The sequence below is a fragment of the Equus quagga genome, chromosome 6, assembly GCF_021613505.1.
Source record: "Equus quagga isolate Etosha38 chromosome 6, UCLA_HA_Equagga_1.0, whole genome shotgun sequence".
In the NCBI taxonomy this organism is placed as follows: domain Eukaryota; kingdom Metazoa; phylum Chordata; class Mammalia; order Perissodactyla; family Equidae; genus Equus; species Equus quagga.
In genome coordinates, this window is record NC_060272.1 from 119,056,955 (window position 1) to 119,076,389 (window position 19,435).

General features: G+C 42.0%; 1 protein-coding gene across 3 annotated transcripts in view; it reads left to right on the forward strand.

The window, feature by feature from the left end:
• ADAMTSL1 (ADAMTS like 1) overlaps nt 1-19,435 on the forward strand; it is a 362,288-nt gene that overhangs the window by 253,123 nt on the left and 89,730 nt on the right. For all 3 annotated transcript variants that reach the window (XR_006889167.1, XR_006889168.1, XM_046664981.1), the window contains one exon: nt 16,928-17,055. Coding sequence is in view for 1 of the 3 variants with exons in the window: in XM_046664981.1 (XP_046520937.1) it covers nt 16,928-17,055 (128 nt within the window). In the remaining 2 variants the exon portion in view is untranslated. The remainder of the gene's footprint in view (nt 1-16,927; nt 17,056-19,435) is intronic.

The following is a 19,435-nucleotide window of genomic DNA, read 5'->3' on the forward strand; positions in this document are numbered from 1 at the left end:
TCCTCAGCTCAGACTCTTCTTGACCTAACTGCTATGATTCCTGCAGATCTTTCCAGAAATCTTTATAACAAATCTGTGGGTCAGGCCAAAGTGTGGGTTAGGCCAAAGTTTCAGTAAATCCCCTTGAGGCCACTGGGTCACTGAGAGGCAGCTCTAGGGTGAGACCCCCAAGATGTTAGACCCCCAAGATGTTGGGTGCTGGCTGAGAGTGGTGCCTTGGTGCTCAGGTACCTGACGGTACCCTGGAACTCACCTGTATCCGTGTACCTGTCACAACTGTTGTGCCCAAATCATGTCATCTCCACCAGCGAGTCAGTTTCTCAGTGTAGGTACCATTTTATTCACACCCCTGGGCCTGTTGCCCAGGAGTGTTACTATTGGGTTTGGAGACAGTAGCAGTTGGCTGTGTGAGGGAAAAGATGAGAATTAACATTTCTGTACTAACTACATACACCGTGCCCCCATGCTAGCAACTTTCATAGCCGTCATCTTCGTTAATGTCCAGCACAATGAACTGTTATTTCTATTTTAGAAATGAGGAAACTGAGGCTCACAGTAGTTAAGGAACTTGACAATGTTAGTAAAGGGCTAGTAAGGGCTAGCTAGTAAAGGGCAAAATCCAGAGGGCAAGTTCAAAGCCAGTTCTGCCCAGCTCATGCCCATGGCGTTTTGAGTGAATGTGTATGTTCATACCTGCATGCATCCCCTATATTTCCCTTGGGCCGCCAAGGTACCTCAAGACCCTTGCTTGAGGTAGGGGCCCTTCCTTTGAATAGCACCTACTTCTTCCTAAAAGCTGTGGAACTAGACAGGCTGTCAGGAAGGCAAAGGGGTCCTCAGGGGTCCTCAGCTGTGCCTGCGCCTGCAGGCAGAACGTTGAGGCCGTGGCTTACTCAGAGGTCCCAACAATTTCCTTGAGTGCTAGAGGGTTGTGTTTTGTTGGGGTTTTTTCCTGAAATCCAAGGATCACAGCCTATGTAGGTCACTTGGCGACTACAGGAAAGATGTGGAAGGAGTTAGCCAAGGCTTCAGGGCGTCAGGCTGCTCTTGCCAAGGCCCTTCACTTTTCATGGCCTTAGTCCCTTCATTTCAACAGTGAACGGGTTGTACCGACTTATCTCTGAGGTCCCTTCTACCTCCTTCACTCATTTATAAAAGGCCACACAGGGTTAGAAACCAGGTGCTGATGGGAGTGGGGAGAGCCGGGAGTGCCAGAACTTCAAAATTTGTTGCACAGGTTGTTTCTGCTCCACAAAACAGGGGTTCATCGATCACATGAGTTGGGGATGTGCTCACTTAAAGCTAAACAGATGTGTTTACTGCTGGATTTTACATCTATTTTTTTAATATAGTACTTGATATTTTTCTTTTTTTATTATTAAAGTAATAAAGGGACTATAAAACAATTCAAATAATACCTAAATCTATAAAGTAAAAATGCAAGTCTGCCTCATCCCCCGATCCTATTCCCCAGCGGCTATCACTCGTAATAATTTGGTATACATCCTTTTGGAATTTTTATATATTTTACTGTATTAAATATAAAACACATACACATAGGATTTTTTTGAATGGCATATTATTCATGTTTAGAAATTTGACTTGGTTTTTATTCAACGACATGTCTAGGAGACCTTTTCATAATAGTGTGTAGAAATCTTGATCACCTTTAACAGCTGATTGCTATTCCTGAATGCATTTAACTATCACCTAATTGAAAATTATTTTGGTTTTCCTTTTTTTTTTTGTTTACTCTGTTAAGCGTTCTAATGTGTGTTGTGACTTTCCAAGTGAACAATATGGCATGCGGTGTTTTCCAAGTACTTCTTTGATCACTGAGCAATTTTTTGGCCAAGTAATCTCAGGGATACCAATGGTTCTTGAAATACCACTTAGGAAACATGACTTTTGCTTTTAATTTTCACCTTACTGGGTATTGAGAGTCTAACTCTAATGGCTTTAAGATGAAAAAGGTTCAGAGGAATCTTTCTGGAGAAGAACACATGGCAGCCGGATGCTAAAGATGCTGAAGGTGCCAGACCTAGGACAGCAGAGGGCAAATCCTGGGTCTTCAGTCACCAGGACATGGGTGGGGGTGGGGTGGGGAGGAGCATTAAGAGGAAAAGCATGAAGGGCCTGAGCAAACAGTTTTACGGTTCTTACTGCTATCAAAATTTTTCTAGATCTAGCCTTGACAGAGCTTTTTAATACAAGTTGATGGCATGCAGTAGGGAAAAACAGATTTCCATTTCTGATCTTTGACATCATAATTTGTCCATTTTACTTAGCTGGCCAGTGAGAAATATGGCTGGAGCTTAGTTTTCTATACAGTTTTCCAAGGACTGTTTGAGAAAAGAAAGTGAATGTATCCGTCCAGAGCACGCAGGAGGCATAGAGCTGCTTTGGGACTGCTTTGCTATGGGCCGTTGGTGACCTCTTTTGTGTTGGGTTTCATTGCCTGTCATCATTACTGGGTCCAGTAGTGGTTCAGAAATTCTCATTTATTTTCAAACAGAGAAGTGCTGAAATGCCCAGTGTTATAGTTCAGTTAGTCTGGTTTTGCTTAGTACCCAAATCCGTATTTCTGAAAGAGTCTGCAAGATGCAGCTGGCTATTGGTCTGTAGGACTTTGCAGTGTATGAAAGTGTGCTCTAAGTAGCCTAAGCCAACAGGCTAGGTCAAGATAGGAAGGAAACGACTGAGAGAAATCTATTAGCTCTTTGGCTTTTAAATATGCTAAAGCTTCATTTGAAAGAAATTGGTTTTCTGAAAGAATCACTAACAATTCAGATACAACTGCATCTCATCATATCTATAATTTACTTGTTGAAATGAATTCACACGTTTCTTAGAAGCACATGTGAACTTCTCAAGCAATAGTTTGCAGGGTGTCCCTGAGTGTATCATGACAGACTGGTTCATCATAATCCCTCCTCCTTCCTCTATTTCACAAACATTCCCATGCTTCCTCTCAGCCAGACCCTATGTTAGATACTAGGTATGGAGGAAAGGAAGACTCATTCCCTGCGGGTGAAACTCAAAGTCTACTTTGGAAGCCAGAGAAGTAAAGGCAGAGTTTAAGTGCTAAGAGAGGGGTATGCTTATTTATTCATTCCATACATATGTATTAATCTACCTGTTATATGCCAAATACACACCTATTCACTGGGAATATTGTGGTGAATGAAACAAGTCTGTGTTCTCTTGCAGTTCATGTGCATGTAGATTTCTGCTCAAATGGCACGCATCGAAAAGGCCTTCCCTGGTCACTCCATCTGAAAGGGCACTCCTCATCACTTGCCAGCTCTTTAACTCTGCTATTTTATTCACAGAGTTTTATTTTCATCTGACATATTATGTATTTATTTGTTGATTGCCTGTCCTTAAGGGTAGAGACTTTCTTTACTCCTGTACCCCCAGTGCTGGGAATAGTGCATGGCACCAAACAGGTACTAAATAAATAGTGAATGAATGAATGAGTGGGGCAAGAAAATGAACACAGAAAAGTAAGCAAGAAAAATATCAGATGGTGATGAATGTTGGGCAGCAAATTAAAACAGTGTGACAGGAAGTGATTTGGTGACCACTTTAGCTGGATCCTCTGATGAGGTTACCTGTAAGCCAAGATCTGAGTGGTGACCAGTGTCCAGCAGTATGACATCAGGAGGAAGAGCATTCCTGGGCGAGAGAAAAGCAGTGCAAAATCTCCAAAGTGGAAATGAGCTCAGTGTGTGGAAGGAACCATTTGGCTGGAATGTGGTAGACAGAAGGGAGAGGTGGTATGGGATGCGGCCATGAGGGTAACCAGAGACCAAGAGGAGTTTAGGTTTTGGTATGAGTCCCACAGCAAGATTTGGGAGCATATTAAGCAGGCAAGCGAAATGATCTACTTTCCATTTTCATAGACTCACACTGGCTCCTTTATGGCGAGTGTATTGTAGGAGCATGAGTGGAAGCTGGGGGCTAGTAAGGGCTCCTTTGCAATCTTCCCTTGAACTCCACAAAAACGTGCTGGGCCTTAGATGTAGTGATGGGCGCCAGAGGGTGAGACGATAACTGAGGAGAGGTCACTGCTCTCCAGAAACTAAGAGACACTGAAGTGCTGGTGTGGAATAAAATAACTTAGACCCAAAGTTTGTTTTAAACTCCAACGGGCAGGATACTTCTCTTAAAACCTGGAAACTTAAAAACTTGAAAAGTGGATGGAGGAGGTGTTTCAAAATTCAGTGTGCATCATAATTACCAGGAACTTGTTGGAAATGCAGAGTCCCATATCCTACCCTACCCCAGAAACTCTACATATTAGAGCCCCATAATTGGCATTTTAACAAGCACTGCAGGTGATTCTGAGGAAGAGGTTCAAGAACTTCCTTTAGGAAGCACGTTGAGAAAGAAAAAGGGAGGAAGGTGAACCTCAGAGCAGAATTACGCACTTGCTATTAGTTCTGTTAAAAGATTGGTGGAGGTAGGCAGAACTCCGTGCTAAAATGACACGTAGGAATTCCAAGCACCCTCCCATCTTCCTGCCTTCCCGCCCACATCTTTGCACTTTGCACGTGGGTGAGATCTAGTTCACACTGGGCGTTGGATTTGAGAGAGACCACAAAGGGCCAGTCTGTGAAGGAAACAGACATGGTAGAAGCTAACACACTCCAAATCTGCCAGTTTTCTGGAAAAGTCCTGGACTGGCTAGAGGTTAAAATAACTAAGTATGGCCACCTGGTTCAGCCTGAGAACAAACAAGGACTGGACTTCCCAGCCCAGCCATTGGGAGTGAGTTAGAAAGTTCTTCTCCGAGGGCTGTGTGCCTCTTGATTTAGAAAACAAGAGAACTCTGCCTCATTTGCTCTTTGCTTTCATTGCGGAGTCCTTTTAACTCATGTGGACCTGTAATTGATCGGTTTCACCATATTGCTGCCCGGCAAAGTCCATCAGAAAAGAAGTGTTATGGCCTCACCTCAGGCCTGCTGCATTAATGGTACCTGAGTGGTTTGAAAACATTAATGTTGTAGCTCTAAAGTAGCCAACTTACATCCCAGCAATATTTTGCATACAGAAGGCTGTCTTAGGCACCCCCTAGGTTGTTGATTATGAGTTTTTTAGAGTCCTACCTAATATTTCTACTCTGTTTATTATAGAATTGGCTTCTGTTTGCCCACCTCATATTCTAAGGCTGCGTGAAACATCTACTTCTCTTGGAAAAAGCCCCCTCCCCACCAAAAAAATGTTATTCTTCATTTGTTCAGAAAGAAGAAAGTTGTCTCTCCAAACATTCCTTATCTAATCTGAGCTCTTAGCAGCATTCTACACTGGTAAGCACTTCTTCCTAAAACACTTTCTTGCTGCTTTAGAGACCACACACGCTTGGTTTGCTTCCTACTTCTCTGGTTAGTCTTTCTCAGTCGTCTTTGTGGATTGCCCTTCCTCTACCCACCTCTCATCTGCCTCTTGGGAGTTTCTCTCTATACACTAATGTTTCCAAGGCTCCAGCATTCCCCTGAGTGCGGATGATTCTCGCACATCTCGTAGCAGACCAAATCTCTCTTCTGACTCACATGTTCACTGTCTGCTGGACAGCCTTACCCAGATGCCCTACTACAAACAGATGAGCTCTATATAGCTAAAACTAAACTCCTGAATCCCTGTCTCGGTAAAGAGTACCCCCATCCATCCAGCTTCCCAAGCCTAAATACTTCTAGACTGTTCGAACTGCTCAGTGGCTCTTTTGTTCCTCCATTTTTCTTGTTCTCACTGCCTCTACTTTGGTTTACCTCTGTCAGCTCTAGATGGTTACAGCAGCGTCCTAACTCTATATTTGCTTTCTCTGGACCAAGGGCTGGCAAATTACAGCCACTGGCTTTTACATTTTTTAAAGGGTTATTAAGAATGGCTTGTGAAGTCTTATTAAAAGAGCCATTGAAATTGAGCCCAGAGCCGTTAGGTTAACTTGCTCAAGGTCTCACACTTAAGTGGTAGAGCTGGGATTTGAACCCAGGTTGTTTAAAGGGTTATTAAAAGAATGGCTTTTAAATGTTTAAAGGGCTGTTAAAAACAAAAAAAAAGTGGAATATACAAAAGAGACCATAGGTGGCCGTCAAAGCCTAAAATATTTACTATCTGTCCCATTACAGAAAAAGTATACTGCCTCTTGCTCTAGATCATTCGACATGCTACTGCCAGAGCATCTTTCTAGCAAACCTGTCCATGCTGTTCCCATGCCTCAAATTCTTTTAATGCTTGCCATCACTTGAGGATAAGTTCCGAATACCTTAGCATGATTTACAACACCTTTTATCATTTGACATCTGCTTCTCTCTCTGGCTTCATCTCTTACATTGAGCTCAGTCCTTCAGCAGGACCTAATTACTTGCCGTTCATGAATTTGCCTGGGGCCTTCCGACCCACTTTGTCTGACTAACCCTACCCTTCCTTACAGGAAGCCCCCCCCCCCCCCCCCCAAGGCCAGGTACTGGGGAAGTAGAGCTGGGATTTGAACCCAAGATGACCCCTTACACAACCCACTTAGTACCCCATATATAATACTCTATCTCAGCCTACCCTACCCCTGTGTATTAGAATTAGCTATTTGTTTTTCTACATTACCTTCTGGATTGTGTTAATCTTCCTCAAGAGCAGATATTTAATAATGTATGTTATTTTCTCCACAATTCCAAGATCATAATACACACTCAACAGATAATAAACTGATGAATGAATGAATAAAGGAATGATGGATGCCAATGACTAGGAGGGAGGTTTCCTAATTGCCGGAGACTATAGTCTGCATTGTTTTGCATAATCTGGACTTCCAGTCTCTAGTATGCAAATATGGCAGAGTTCCAGAGTGGTACCAGCTTACAGCTAAACATTTCTGCCTTGCCCATGTGTTCTCCACTAGAGAAATTTCAGGAACCCCCGAGATTCTGTGGCACACAACTGTACAATTGGAAAAGCACTGCTGTAGGATGAATACAGAGAGTAAATACTTTATGGCATCCTATCTCCCGTTACATCCAGGCGAGTGGAGAAATCATCATCATCATTACCATCATCATCATCATCGCTAACATTTACTGAACCCTTACTTTGAGCTAGGCGCTGTTCTAAGTGTTTTACAGATGTTCCTTTATTCTTACAGTAACCCTTTGAAGTCACTATCCCAAATTTACGAATGTTGAAATTGAAGCACAGAGATGTTAGCGTAACTTGCTCAAAGTCTTCCATTGAATATGTAGTGGAGCTGAGATTTGAACCCAAGGCAATCTGGCTCCAGGGACGACTACTTTTTATTGATTTTAACCTTAGTTGAATACATAGATTTGTCATGTTTTAAAAAGAAGCCATGGGGTTCAGCTAGACCTAGCATAATTAACATTCAGTCTTCTAGCCAGCTGGCTTCCAGTCTATGAGGCTCTTGCATTTATTTTGGCACATCTGTTTTAGGGAGAACCTTTTCTTCTATTGATCACTCTACCTTTACATATACATACCCATCTATAAATATGCACACTGCTAGACACATAACAGGCACTCAGTAAACATTGTAATTGTTCCATCTGACTTTGTGTCTCTAACTGCGTATGTTTACAGTGGTGATGGCCTGTGCATGTGTGTGTTTAGAGATCTAGACCACAAGCAAGATGAAGCTAAACTGTTCCTTGCCTTTTAGTTACTCTGCATAAACACTGAACACTTATTGGGCCCTCCTACTCTTCACCACATTTTGAGTTGAGATTCAGGCAAAAGCTAATTCCAATTTGCATTTGGATAGAGTGCAACACTAGAAGAATCTTGTAGCTAGCTCTCCCCCACAGCTCATACTAGGAGGCTCACATAAGATGCACCAGTATCCAGTCATGCGTTGCATAGCAACATTTCTGTCAACAATGGACCACATGTACAATGTTGGTCCCACAAGATTAGTACTGTATAGCCTACGTGTGCAGTAGGCTATACCGTCTAGATTTGTGTACATACACTCTATGGTGTTCACACAACAACAAAATTGTCTAACACATTTCTCAGCACATATCCCCATTGTTAAGTGATGTATGACTCTATGTTCAGAATCCATCTACATCTGAATCCAACTGCAGAAACAATACCTGTAAGGATACTGCTGACTTCCTTACTGAAAAAAACAGCCCGATTCTCCAAAATTGGCGCTGGAAGTTGGATTACCAAATTGGGAAGGAAAACTAGATAAAGGTTGATCCTTTCCTGCCATAAAGATCTAAATATGGCTGATAGCCCCCCACTAGCAGGGAACTCCCTGCCTGGTATTCAACACTGCTGGCCCACGAGTGAGCTGAAAGTCACATATTACCCATAGCTCAGCTGATGTAAATCATGATGCTAGATTCCTTTTGAAAAATCCCATAACCTTTAGGATTGCATTTAAGCAATGCAGATGAACAGGAAGAATAATATGAAACTAGGTGCTTTGAAGAAAATGCTCATTCCTTCTTATGGGTGGAGAAGTGGCTCACAGGTGGTATTCCATCTACATGGAATCCTAGAGAAAGGGCTAATGCTAAGGAGTTTTTGCCTTTTAATCCCTAGGCCTGTCCCTGTTTTCTTTCTATTCTGAGTCTGCCTGATTCATGCTGGTCTTTTCTGACCACTCCCTTGGTCAGGGGGAGCCACTTGATGGTACATTAGTCAGCACAGAGGGCAACCTATGGTGATAGAAAAACAGTAGAGCTCGAATCAGAGCAATGTAGGCTCGAATTCCGTTCTGCCATTTAGTATCCACGTGAGTCCACTTTAACCTCTCTGAACCTTGGTTTTCTCATTAGTTAAATTAAAATGATGACACTTGCCCTGCAGAAGCGCAAAGGTGTGAAGAACAAATAATATCCATAAAGTGCCTAGCACACAATAGATACTCATTTGTCAGTATCTGTAATCTTTGGCATTTAGATATAGGGCCAATACGTCATACCATCTTCCAGGACATCACAAAATAAGGAGCTTTACTCTTATTTTGAGGAACACCTAGGCAGTTGCTCAAAGAGTTGAGATAGAAAGGTATCTAGGAAAACATAGTGTAATGGAGAATTATCAGCCTAAATCCAGGCAATAGGAGAGAGTATTTATGTTCTACTGACTTTTTTTGCTCTCACTTCCAGTCTGGTAGCAAAGAGAAATCCGTATGCTTCATATGCATATACTTTCCAGAAAGTTTTGGATAACATTCCAAAGTGGTGTTAAATAGGAGGTGAATTAAGGAGTATTTGGAAGGTTGGGCAACAGAGAGTAGCCACAGATGGAAACTTCTCAGAAGGGAAGACAGAATCAGATGGGAAATACCTCCAGGGTCAATTTCAGAACCACACTTGTGAATAAGGCTATATGTAAAAGTCATATGCACATGAGATGCAGTTTCCAAGTTTGCAGAAAATATAAAAACCGGAGGCAGGGCAGATAAAGGAGGGAAGAAGAAACCAGCTTCAGTTTGGTTTGGCTTGTTTCCTTTATAGAACTAAAGGAAATGAGGATGACAAATGTTTTTCCCAGTTGAAAAGTGTAAGCATAGCAAGTCAGAGAAAGAGGAGTCATCCCAGTAAATATATAGGCCTCAGCAAAAAAAAAAAAGTATTGAAAGTCAATGCAAAGGTCACAGAAATGACTGCATGAATTGGGCAACAGAGAGCATCAGAGGACATGAGACAATTGGTGACAGCCAGGCTGCACAAGTGGGGCTTAGAGTCAGGCACTCTCTAGTCCCTGAAAGACTAGGGGCTCTCCAAAGATCCCCTTAGCTCTTAACTAGTTTTTCCTAGAAAAGTGGTCCTAGCAAATGGCAGCGTTCTGAAAGAGTGGATAACATTTTTAGATAAATGAAGAAGGCACCGAAATATCAGAAGTGAAAATTCTTCCATGTTCTAGGTCAAGATCAGCAAATTTTTCTTGTAAAGAGCCAGATAGTAAACATTTTAGCTTTGTAGGCCATCCCATCTGTGTCTCAACCACTCAATTCTGCCACTTTAGCATGAAAGCAGCCACACGAAATACTTCAACTGGTGTGGCGGTGTTCCAATAAAACTTTATTTACAAAAGCAGGTGGCAGCCGACTGGAATTTGATGATTCTATTCCAGGTGAATAGGAAATCCAGTCAGAGTTGTTTCATGCAGAGGTGTGTAGCTTGGAACGAATTACCCAGGAACCAGACAAAACTACACGTTAGCAAATTCAAGACTTCATAAATTTCTGAAGAGAAGGAAGCTGAAGGGTTTGGCAAAAAGTATTAGGACAGGGTCAAGAATGCGTGGTCAGGTGGCCTTTCCCATTCCAGAAATACTTTCTATACTTCCACCTGGAGCAATCATTAAGCTTCCAGCATTAAATAACTTTTAGTTGGCAATTACATTAAAAACAGCAAAGGTTAAAAAAAATTGCCCTAGCCAAAGGGTGATATGAAACTCTTCATGAACCTCAAAGCTGTTCCCCAAAATATCTGCACAAAACAAAACTCTCCCTTGCAAGTCTCTGGGCTACTATGATTTTTGGTTTCAGAAAAAAATTCTTGCTCACAGGAGAGGTCTTCTCACAGCATTCTGTCTTTCCTCTAGCTTCAAGCTATTTAAAATCCAGAATATTCTTGTTAGGGATTGTCCATTTCTCTGAGTAACTACAAACCTTGGCACAAATTACCCCCTACCAAAAATGAAGCCAAACCACATACCTTCCTATTAGGCCCCAGTGGATGCCTGAATATGGTCAATTTCTTAAGATGTCAAAGGTATTCCCCGTTCCTGATTCCACCATGCACTAGCTGAGCAAGTTACTTCTCTGAGCTTTTGCTTCCTCTATCAAATGGGATAAAAATATCAACCTAGAAACATGATAGTAAAAATAAAATTATATAAAGCTTATACACTTGTCTAATAAATATCAGTTCCTACTCTTCCATTGTGGTAGATTTGATTATTCTAATCTAAGGAATCCCTAAGCAGAAAAAAAAAAATCTGCATTTCAGGGTGAGGAAAAGTTCTTAACATCTCCTCCTAGGAGTTTGGAGCTGATGGACTTTGCACAGCCACTTTTAACTTTGCTTATTTGCTTCTAAGCCCACTTTTTCCAACTCTCATTCTTTTAATCTCATTATTTATATACTTTTTTTTGCAATTGCAGGATTCTGGCTTTTTTTTAGGTGATCTAAGATTTCAGTACTTGGTTAATAGGGTTAAAACAGTTATGGAAATAAGTAGCTGTCCTTCTTCAGAAACTCCTGAGTCAAGAATAGAATTGAGCTAGTCGCCAACCCAAGGTGCCTTGTGGCCCCAGTCCTCTGCTCCTCTTTCCACTCCCCGTGCTATCACAGAGGTCAACACGCTGCGGCTCACTCCCTGCCCTCTCACACAGCAAACCCCTGCTCCCTCCCCCATAAAACTGATTGATGTTTTTGTCCTTGAAAGCCCAAGGTGTCTCAGTCATTTAACCCATGTCAAAACAGTTCATCACAACATCCAGAATACATAGGCTCAGGCATAAAGAGTGAATGATCATGGTGATGGTGATGTCAACAACAAAATAATAATAATAACCTGCTCTTCCATAGGTTTTACCATGTCAGGCACTTTTCTGTGTTCTTTAAATACCTGAACTCACCTAGACAAGTCACAACAACCCTAGGTAGGTGCTATAATTCTCCTCGTTCTATACATAAGGAAATTGTATAACTGAGAAGTTCAGTAAATTACTTGCCCAAGGTTCCAAAGCCACTAAGTGGTATGGCCGAGGCTGGAACCCAGGCAGTATGCCTCTGGAGTCTGTGCTCTTAACCACTGTGCCATATGGTCAACATGATCATTTTCAGCTCTGAGGCTCTGAAGGTAACTAAACAAGTGTTTATTGAGTGTTTATTCAGCATGCCAGCTTGATGCTAATACTAAAGATAGAATGACAAAGGAAGTCAGAGTCCCAGCCCTTGAAGTATTCGTTTACAATCTAACTGAGGGAATGAGACATTGTAGTGTGGGGAGGGCTTTGTAGTAAAACTTAGAACAATTCTTTCTAGAAGATGAGGAAAGGGAGGGATTCCTGTGGACCATGGTAACACAGGAGGTAAACTTGAACTCCTTCTTAAAGGATGGGGAGGATTTGGAAGGATAGACAGGAAGAGGGAAAACATGCATTCAGCCCCAACCTAATGACAAGGAGAGTCAAAGAGGCCATCTTGACCGGAACAGCAAATTTGTGTTGGGAGGTGGGGGAGGTAAGTTTGAAAAAGATGAGGAAGATGCTGTTTTAAAGAGAAAGGATGTATCTATGACTCCCAGCTTCCAATCCTGTGTTAAGGCCTAAAATGGGTTTAACAATGCTTACCTCTTAGGGCAAGAGGCCTGAAATGGTACAACATCATGGCCCATGTACCAGGTGGGGATTTCCATGTCCAGAGCTTGAAAATTTCCTCTGATAACTGGAAATTCCAAGGAGGAATTCCAAGATGATAATGTAGATTACAACCACCTGTACCATTAAAAATTACTAATTTATTAGATGTATCAGATGTCTAAGCTGATGCCTTTTTTACTTAGAAAACAATAAGAAACTGTTTCTTAGAAATAGTACTGAGGAACAGTAAGCTCCCTCCTTTATTGGATCATCACAAGAACTCTCTGCAGTGTTATCCTCAATTTTCAGAAGGAACTTAGAGGCTCACAGAGTTGAAAGGCTTGCCCAAGACCACGGCATGACTCCATGTCTCTTGACTGCAAGTCGAGAAGCCTTCCCCTCCACACAGCAGCTTCACGTGGTGGGTTGTGGAGGTCATGTGCACAAGACAGTGGTGTTCACAGTTGAGCCACGGATCCAGAGGCGTCATGATGCACCCCACTCACAGAATTGCTACACACTTCCCTTTAGACACCTAGAGCTGCCTCCTTCTCACTGTACATTGCAAATGCAGAGGAGATAACTTCATCTCAAGGAGCTTATACCTAGTAGGACTGGCCCATGAGCACTTTGTCCATATCCTATTCACATGGGTGACAAGGGTTTTACTTCTGTAACTAATACAATTATTTGCACTCTCTCAACTGCTCCTTAATTAATGGGTAGAACGCTTGAGAAGACATGCTGTCACAAAGAAGCTTACAAGTCAAGGCCACCAGAAAAGCAAACCTACTCCATTTTCTGACTAAAAGTATGACCAAAGAAATAAAGCAATAAGTTCTAGCCCAATAAACCAAAAAGGAAGTGGTCTGTGGGTATAGGAGGAAAGCAGCAAGTATTAATATACCTAATATGACCACAGGACCATTTGCTATGTAGGTCTTAATTATGCCCCATGCCATGTCCCCTCATCCTCTGATTCCTTAAATTCCAAAGCAACCCCAGAGAAATCTTTCTGGTTTTGCTTGGAAAGCAGCACTGTGTTTCTGTGCCTGTGCGTTCTAAAACAGGCCTGTCAAATTCAGAACCTAAATACAAGCTGACAGAAATCAGCTACTAACAAATTAAATTAATAGAGTAGACGCCTGACATACAAAGAAAATGTTTTTGTCCAGGAATCTCTCTCCCTAGATGCCAGGCTAGAAAGAGAGACTGAAGCAAACCCCATTCTCCACAGCAAGCCCTTTGCTTTGTCGTGTTTCCTAGAGAGTCCTGCTTGCAAACCCTCTCCAGAACTATTGCTCCCCCTAGTGGCAGCCTCCAAACCCCCATCTAGCAATGTATGGGCCTGTTAAAGACAAGAAAGATGGAAAAAAAGGTGCTGAACTAAGAAACCCTATTTCAAATCTTGACTCTGCCACCAAATAACTATGTATCCTTGAGCTAAAGAGTTCAGTTTTATGAATATAAATAATTTATTAGTGTATGCAATAAATGACAAATTCAGATTTTGTCCCATGTAGATTTTGTCTTAAGATGATAGTTAGAACTGTTTTTATAAAGGCAAATGCTGTAGCTTTTTCATCTTTGTATACACAGTTTATGGAATAAAAGAATATACAAATGCTAAATCTCAGGATCTAGATTCCTTTCCGTTTTCTCTTTTCCCATCCTAGTTCAGACCCTTATGGGCTTCTGCGTGGTGTGATGGCTCCTCCTCCCTTCTCTTCACCAACTTTGTGGGCATTCTTTTCCAGGCTTCAGACAGGCAGAAAGTGTTATGGCTCACTCAGTAGCCCCAGGGCCTGGAGGAAATGATGCAGCTACAAAAGCTAAGCCCCACCTAAAAAAAAATAGGTGGTTCAGGCCCAGTGAGGGAGCAGAGTTTAGACCCTCTGCATGAGACTAGGCAAGTGTAGCAGTTCTTAAAGAAAAAGTACTCAAATATGGAGATCTAATCATTTGGGGGGGGGTGGGGGGGGAATTGACCAGTATCATGTGCCCCTCTCACTTCCTTTCTCATCTTTCCCACAGTCTTCTCATCCTTCCTCCTTCCTCACATTATTCTCTATTCAGAGTATCCAACATTACCAATGGACGGGTCATTGGAAATACCGAAATATGGTCTGGAAATTTCTTATCAACCTCGTTTTAACAGTTCCTTCTGCTGGATAGGAGAACATACTTTGACTGGGTTTTAGAAGTTGATAAACTGAAATGCGGCAAGGTGAAGGGGTTCACCAATGATGATTAGTTGAATCACAGCAGGACCAAAAAAATTCAGAAGACTTGTCTTCCAGCCTCCTGCTCTGAATGTTTATTTCAAGAAGGTTTTTCTGTGGAGAAGAGACAGTGCCACTTTAAGGGAGGTAACTATCCCAATGGACTTAGGAATTTAGCAAATTTTCATCCCTGCCTTTTGAGTGTGGTAAAACTGAATAATGATCTAAGTTTAATCATCCTGAGTAGTCAGTTCTATTGAAATTTGATTAAGCCTGCTTTCCTTATTCCTGTCTTGAAATTGTCATGGAAGTGTACATGTTCCTGGAACATCATAAAGATTTAAATCTTAAAGTCAATCTTTTAATTTTTTTCAATCTGAAACAGCCTGAAGCCCTGAAGAGAGTTAGCACTGATACTAAAGATTACTTTAGAAAATGGTGACATTATTGCTTAAATATTGTATGGCTTACCAAAGATAAGTAAATTGTATAGTCATCCTTCTCAAAGCTTCTTTGAAATAAACTAACATGTAATTGTTTGACTTTGAGAGAAAACACCTAACGTTTGGTGATGAGTGAATGAATGAGTGGATGACTTCTATCACCATCTCTCCTAGCCTCTCTGTCATCCCTCACAAAGCTTCCATTCTAGTTCAATGCCACAAAAGCTTGACTGTCCCCAGTAATAGCAGTGATGGTCTGGGATGGCACTGAATCAAACAACAACCATCCGGAGACTTCCCTTTAGCTAAGGTTTTCCATTTCCTTCCCCATTTTTACCAGAACTCCCCATATCTAACTAGAATGAAGATTGATTGATGTAAACTTTGCTTTTCCTCTTTCCTGCCTTTCCTCTGACAAGAGGTAAAAATAAGCAGTGCAGTAGGCCTAAGGCCAAAAGCAGAGTTGAGGAGGCCTGATGCACTGCCAGGCTGGTCACCCACGTCAGAATAATTAAGAGCCGAGCAGAGGTGGCGCCAAACTGCAAATACCATGGAGTCTGGAGAGGACCCAGTGAGAGAAATAGTGAAGAAGGAAAATTATAGAGTGGGGAGAATGTGTTGCTGGGCAGGAGATCTGACTCCTAGTCTTAATTTTACCTCCAAGTTGTGTGAATTCTCCTGACCTTTTCATGGTTTTCTTTTTTTCTCTTTTCCTGAAAAACAACCCATTACCCGCTTGCCTCCTATGGATGGATGTTAACATGTTAATTTTGAAACTAGGGAGGCAGAAATAATCACAAAGATGGAAATGACTGATTCCAGGAGCCCACAAGCCACCTCTAAGTCATTTCTGTGCTGTTGAATAATTTATTGACCTAAGGCTCTGCCAGGTCCAGGCGCTGGATCTCCGAGCTTCCAATCCTATCCCCCCTACTCCCCACCCTTCCAGATCCCCACTTCTACATACACATTCCAGTTATCATCAACCTCACCAGGGCACCAAGACATCAACTTCAAGTCATCATTAATCATTAATCTGCTTAACTGCCACGATGTGGCAGGTAGTTCTTAGAAATGGCATAAATCTAAAAAGGAAAAAATAGTAGACTGAGATCTGAGTGAGTTTTGAAGCTCATGGTAGGCACTCACAATTGGATCCTTATAATTCTTTTCAGATAAAATTTCTGAACTAAATGATGATTATTCTAGAATTGTCTCTACTATGACCCTGAAGGGCAGGCTTTACCTTCGTTCTACTGGGCATCTTCTCTACAGAGAGGCCTCTGCCAAGTATCATGGGAAATAAAACAATAAGATCTGAGTTTTGTGCCCCAAAATGTTTATAGACTAATAAAGGTAATAGATGTAACAGACAGCCTAGAATTGAGAGTTAGTTACACACACAATTTCCTTCGAATGTATGTATCAAGATCCTCTCATCAACATTTGATTCCTGACTTCCTCCCTCCCACCTTAACGGATGACTTTCCATATCTGGAAGCTCTGCCTGCTTTCTACCATCCAACCAAGCCACTCCTCCTTTAAGACTTGGCTTTTTCCCTAATAAGCCTCCTCCAAATCCATCTGCACTATTCATTCTAGCCTCCCCTCTCACCCCTGATGTGTGTTACATGTATTCAACGCACATGTGCTGTCTGCTCCAACTGGTAGCATTTAGATCAACTAGTCAACAAGCTGCATAAGCAACTAAAAGCCTCTTTATTTGGTGTTACTACCAGAATCACACCAGTACAAGTGGTGAGAGAGCCTGGGTTCCTGAGTGTCATTGTGGCTGGTTTGTCCCTGTTGTTAAAACAGGGTTCTGAATATCCCCTGAGGTTCCTTCCTGCATTACCAATATCGAATGCCGAAAAGGAGTCAACTGACCTGACCAGGTCTACATTTCTTTTCTGTTGATCCAGGATTCTTCTACAGCCAGATGATTCCTTACAGATCCTGGCTCCAGTGGAAGCTGATGTGGGTTTCTACACTTGTAATGCCACAAATGCCTTGGGATATGACTCTGTCTCCATTGCCGTCACATTAGCAGGTAACATGAAAATCCCTGTTCAGTTCAACTCAGAACCATTGTTGAAGGCGTGCCTACAATGTGCCAAGCACGCCCAGGGCCACATAGATAAACGAGTTCCATACCCTGCCTTCAGGAAGCTTATAATCTATAATTACAATTAAATGGAGGTAAAATGTAACATAAAGTATAATGAAATAAGTGCTGTAACTGATGACCCAAGTGTGTACAAGAACCTTTCATTGCATCTGGGTGGTCTTCAAGTTGGGATGAGTTTTGATAACAGAAATGGGATAAATATTCCAGAAAGGACAACATGAGCAATAGAGATGTGTACAAGTAAGTAGCATGTTGGGACACATGAGTCTTGACCTAAGATCATCGGGATCTTTTGAGATTCTGTCATTTCTCCTTGTTACACCCATTGCAAAGACTTTAAGACCCATGGGCAATTGGAATTCTGTGGTCATGGTTTGGAGCAGGAGTATTCTCTCTGATTCTGTTTTATTTCAACCTTTTGCTCTAATGCACCTGCCAACACTTTGCCTTTACCTGTAGAAGTTAGGCAAAACATTCTACACATGATGACTTAAGAAAATTGAGTTCCAAAATACAATGTCTCCCAAGGTTGTGGTCTTATAGTAATGTACTTTATGAAAACCCCTCTTACATAGGACAAATCCTTGCCTTTGAAACTAAAAAAGACCTTAGATACCAGCTGGGCCAGTTTCCCTCATTTCTTAGAGGCCAGGCAACATGAGGTCACACAGCCACTCAGCTAGTGGCAGGAAGAAGAGAACTGAAGTCTCCTAACTCCCAGCTCATTGTTCCCTACATTTCCCCACTGATCCTACCAAAATAGCATCCTTTTTCTCAGATCTGGGCCATGCAGTCTTTGTGGCGGTATGTTGCATGTGTTTGTATTTATTCTTTTCAATGGCTGCTCCCATCAGATGATTCAGTAGATGCTGGAAACGCCAACATCACCCCACACTGACCTCATCGGTCCGTGCCGGGATTATGTTGTCACACTGTTCTCCAGTCACACATGCTACTCCCTTGCATATCTGTTTAGCAAAGGTATTGCTGCCCCCATGACCTAAGGCTGATCTGGGAAGGGACCTTTGGCAGAGAGCTTTTGCAGAGAAGATGAAAGTCAACAGTGAATAAGGCAGGCTAAGGGGCCCTGGGGTGGATTAAAGACTGATGTTATTAATGCCTATTTTTTTGTGAATAGAACATTTGCTTTTCTCCTAATGTATTCCAGTCACAATCTTTATTCCCCTCTTTATAGAGAGTCCAGATGCTCAGCACCAGTCTTGTTAAATCTCTTCTGCCTTCCACCCTCCAACTTGCCTTAGCAAGGGCACTGCTGACATCCTTCCAATTGCTGGCAAATAGTGGCTCTTACAGGATTAACTCTCATGTTTCTATAGATCCAGATACGGTTCAGCTCTGTCGCAGACTAAATACCCTTTGTTCACCTGAATTTAATACGATTAATGGAAACCTGTCTGGAATTAAGCAGGCAGTTGTAACATCAGGCTTGACTGCAGCTCTTTGAAGAGGAGCTATTGGAGGCTGCCAACAGGTTCAAAGCCAGGGAAGAGAAAGCAGCCAAAGAGGTGCCAGGGAAAGGGAGGAAAGGGGCTGACCGATGAAGTAGATCACAGGCAGCCACGCCCAGGGCTTAGGGAGCTGTGTCCTTGTGCTTCAGTAGTGGGGTTTGTTCAGGTCTGCTGGTAGATCTGTCAAACAGTCCCTTTAGAAGTTAAGTCTCAAAATTACATGTTGCCTTAGGATTGTATTTGTGTCTTTACCTGGGATTATCATCTACACCTGTGCCAATATCGACACAGTATTAAGTGGCTCACCAGCTACTGTTCTGAGCACAGCCTCTGCCAAGTATTGTGGCACAGTTAGCAATAAATAAGACATGAGTTCTGAGCTCCATAATGCTTACCGACTAGTGAAAGCACTGGATGTATACAGGACTACCTAGAACGGAGAGATAGTTACAATTCCTTCAAATGTATGCATCAAGATCCTGCATAGCAGCATATAAAATACAGCCTAAATATAACCTACATTGGGGGGAAGGGGATGGGTGTTAAACATTTCTAAATTTGATTACCAATGGTATTGCTTATTAGCTGTGTGACCTTGAACAAAGTATATAACCTCATTAAGTCTTCATTCTCATCTATAAAAATGAAATTAATATTTTACGGGATTGTTGTGAGATTAAATAAGACTGCACGTGTGAAAAAGCACTTAGCCCCATGCCAGGCACATAGTTCACACTCAATAAATGTTTCCTTTTCTTTCTCTAGCTCTTCTAAAATGAAACACATCCTGAAAGCCGTTCTAAAATGTGTAAAACATTAGCCCAACTTTGCTT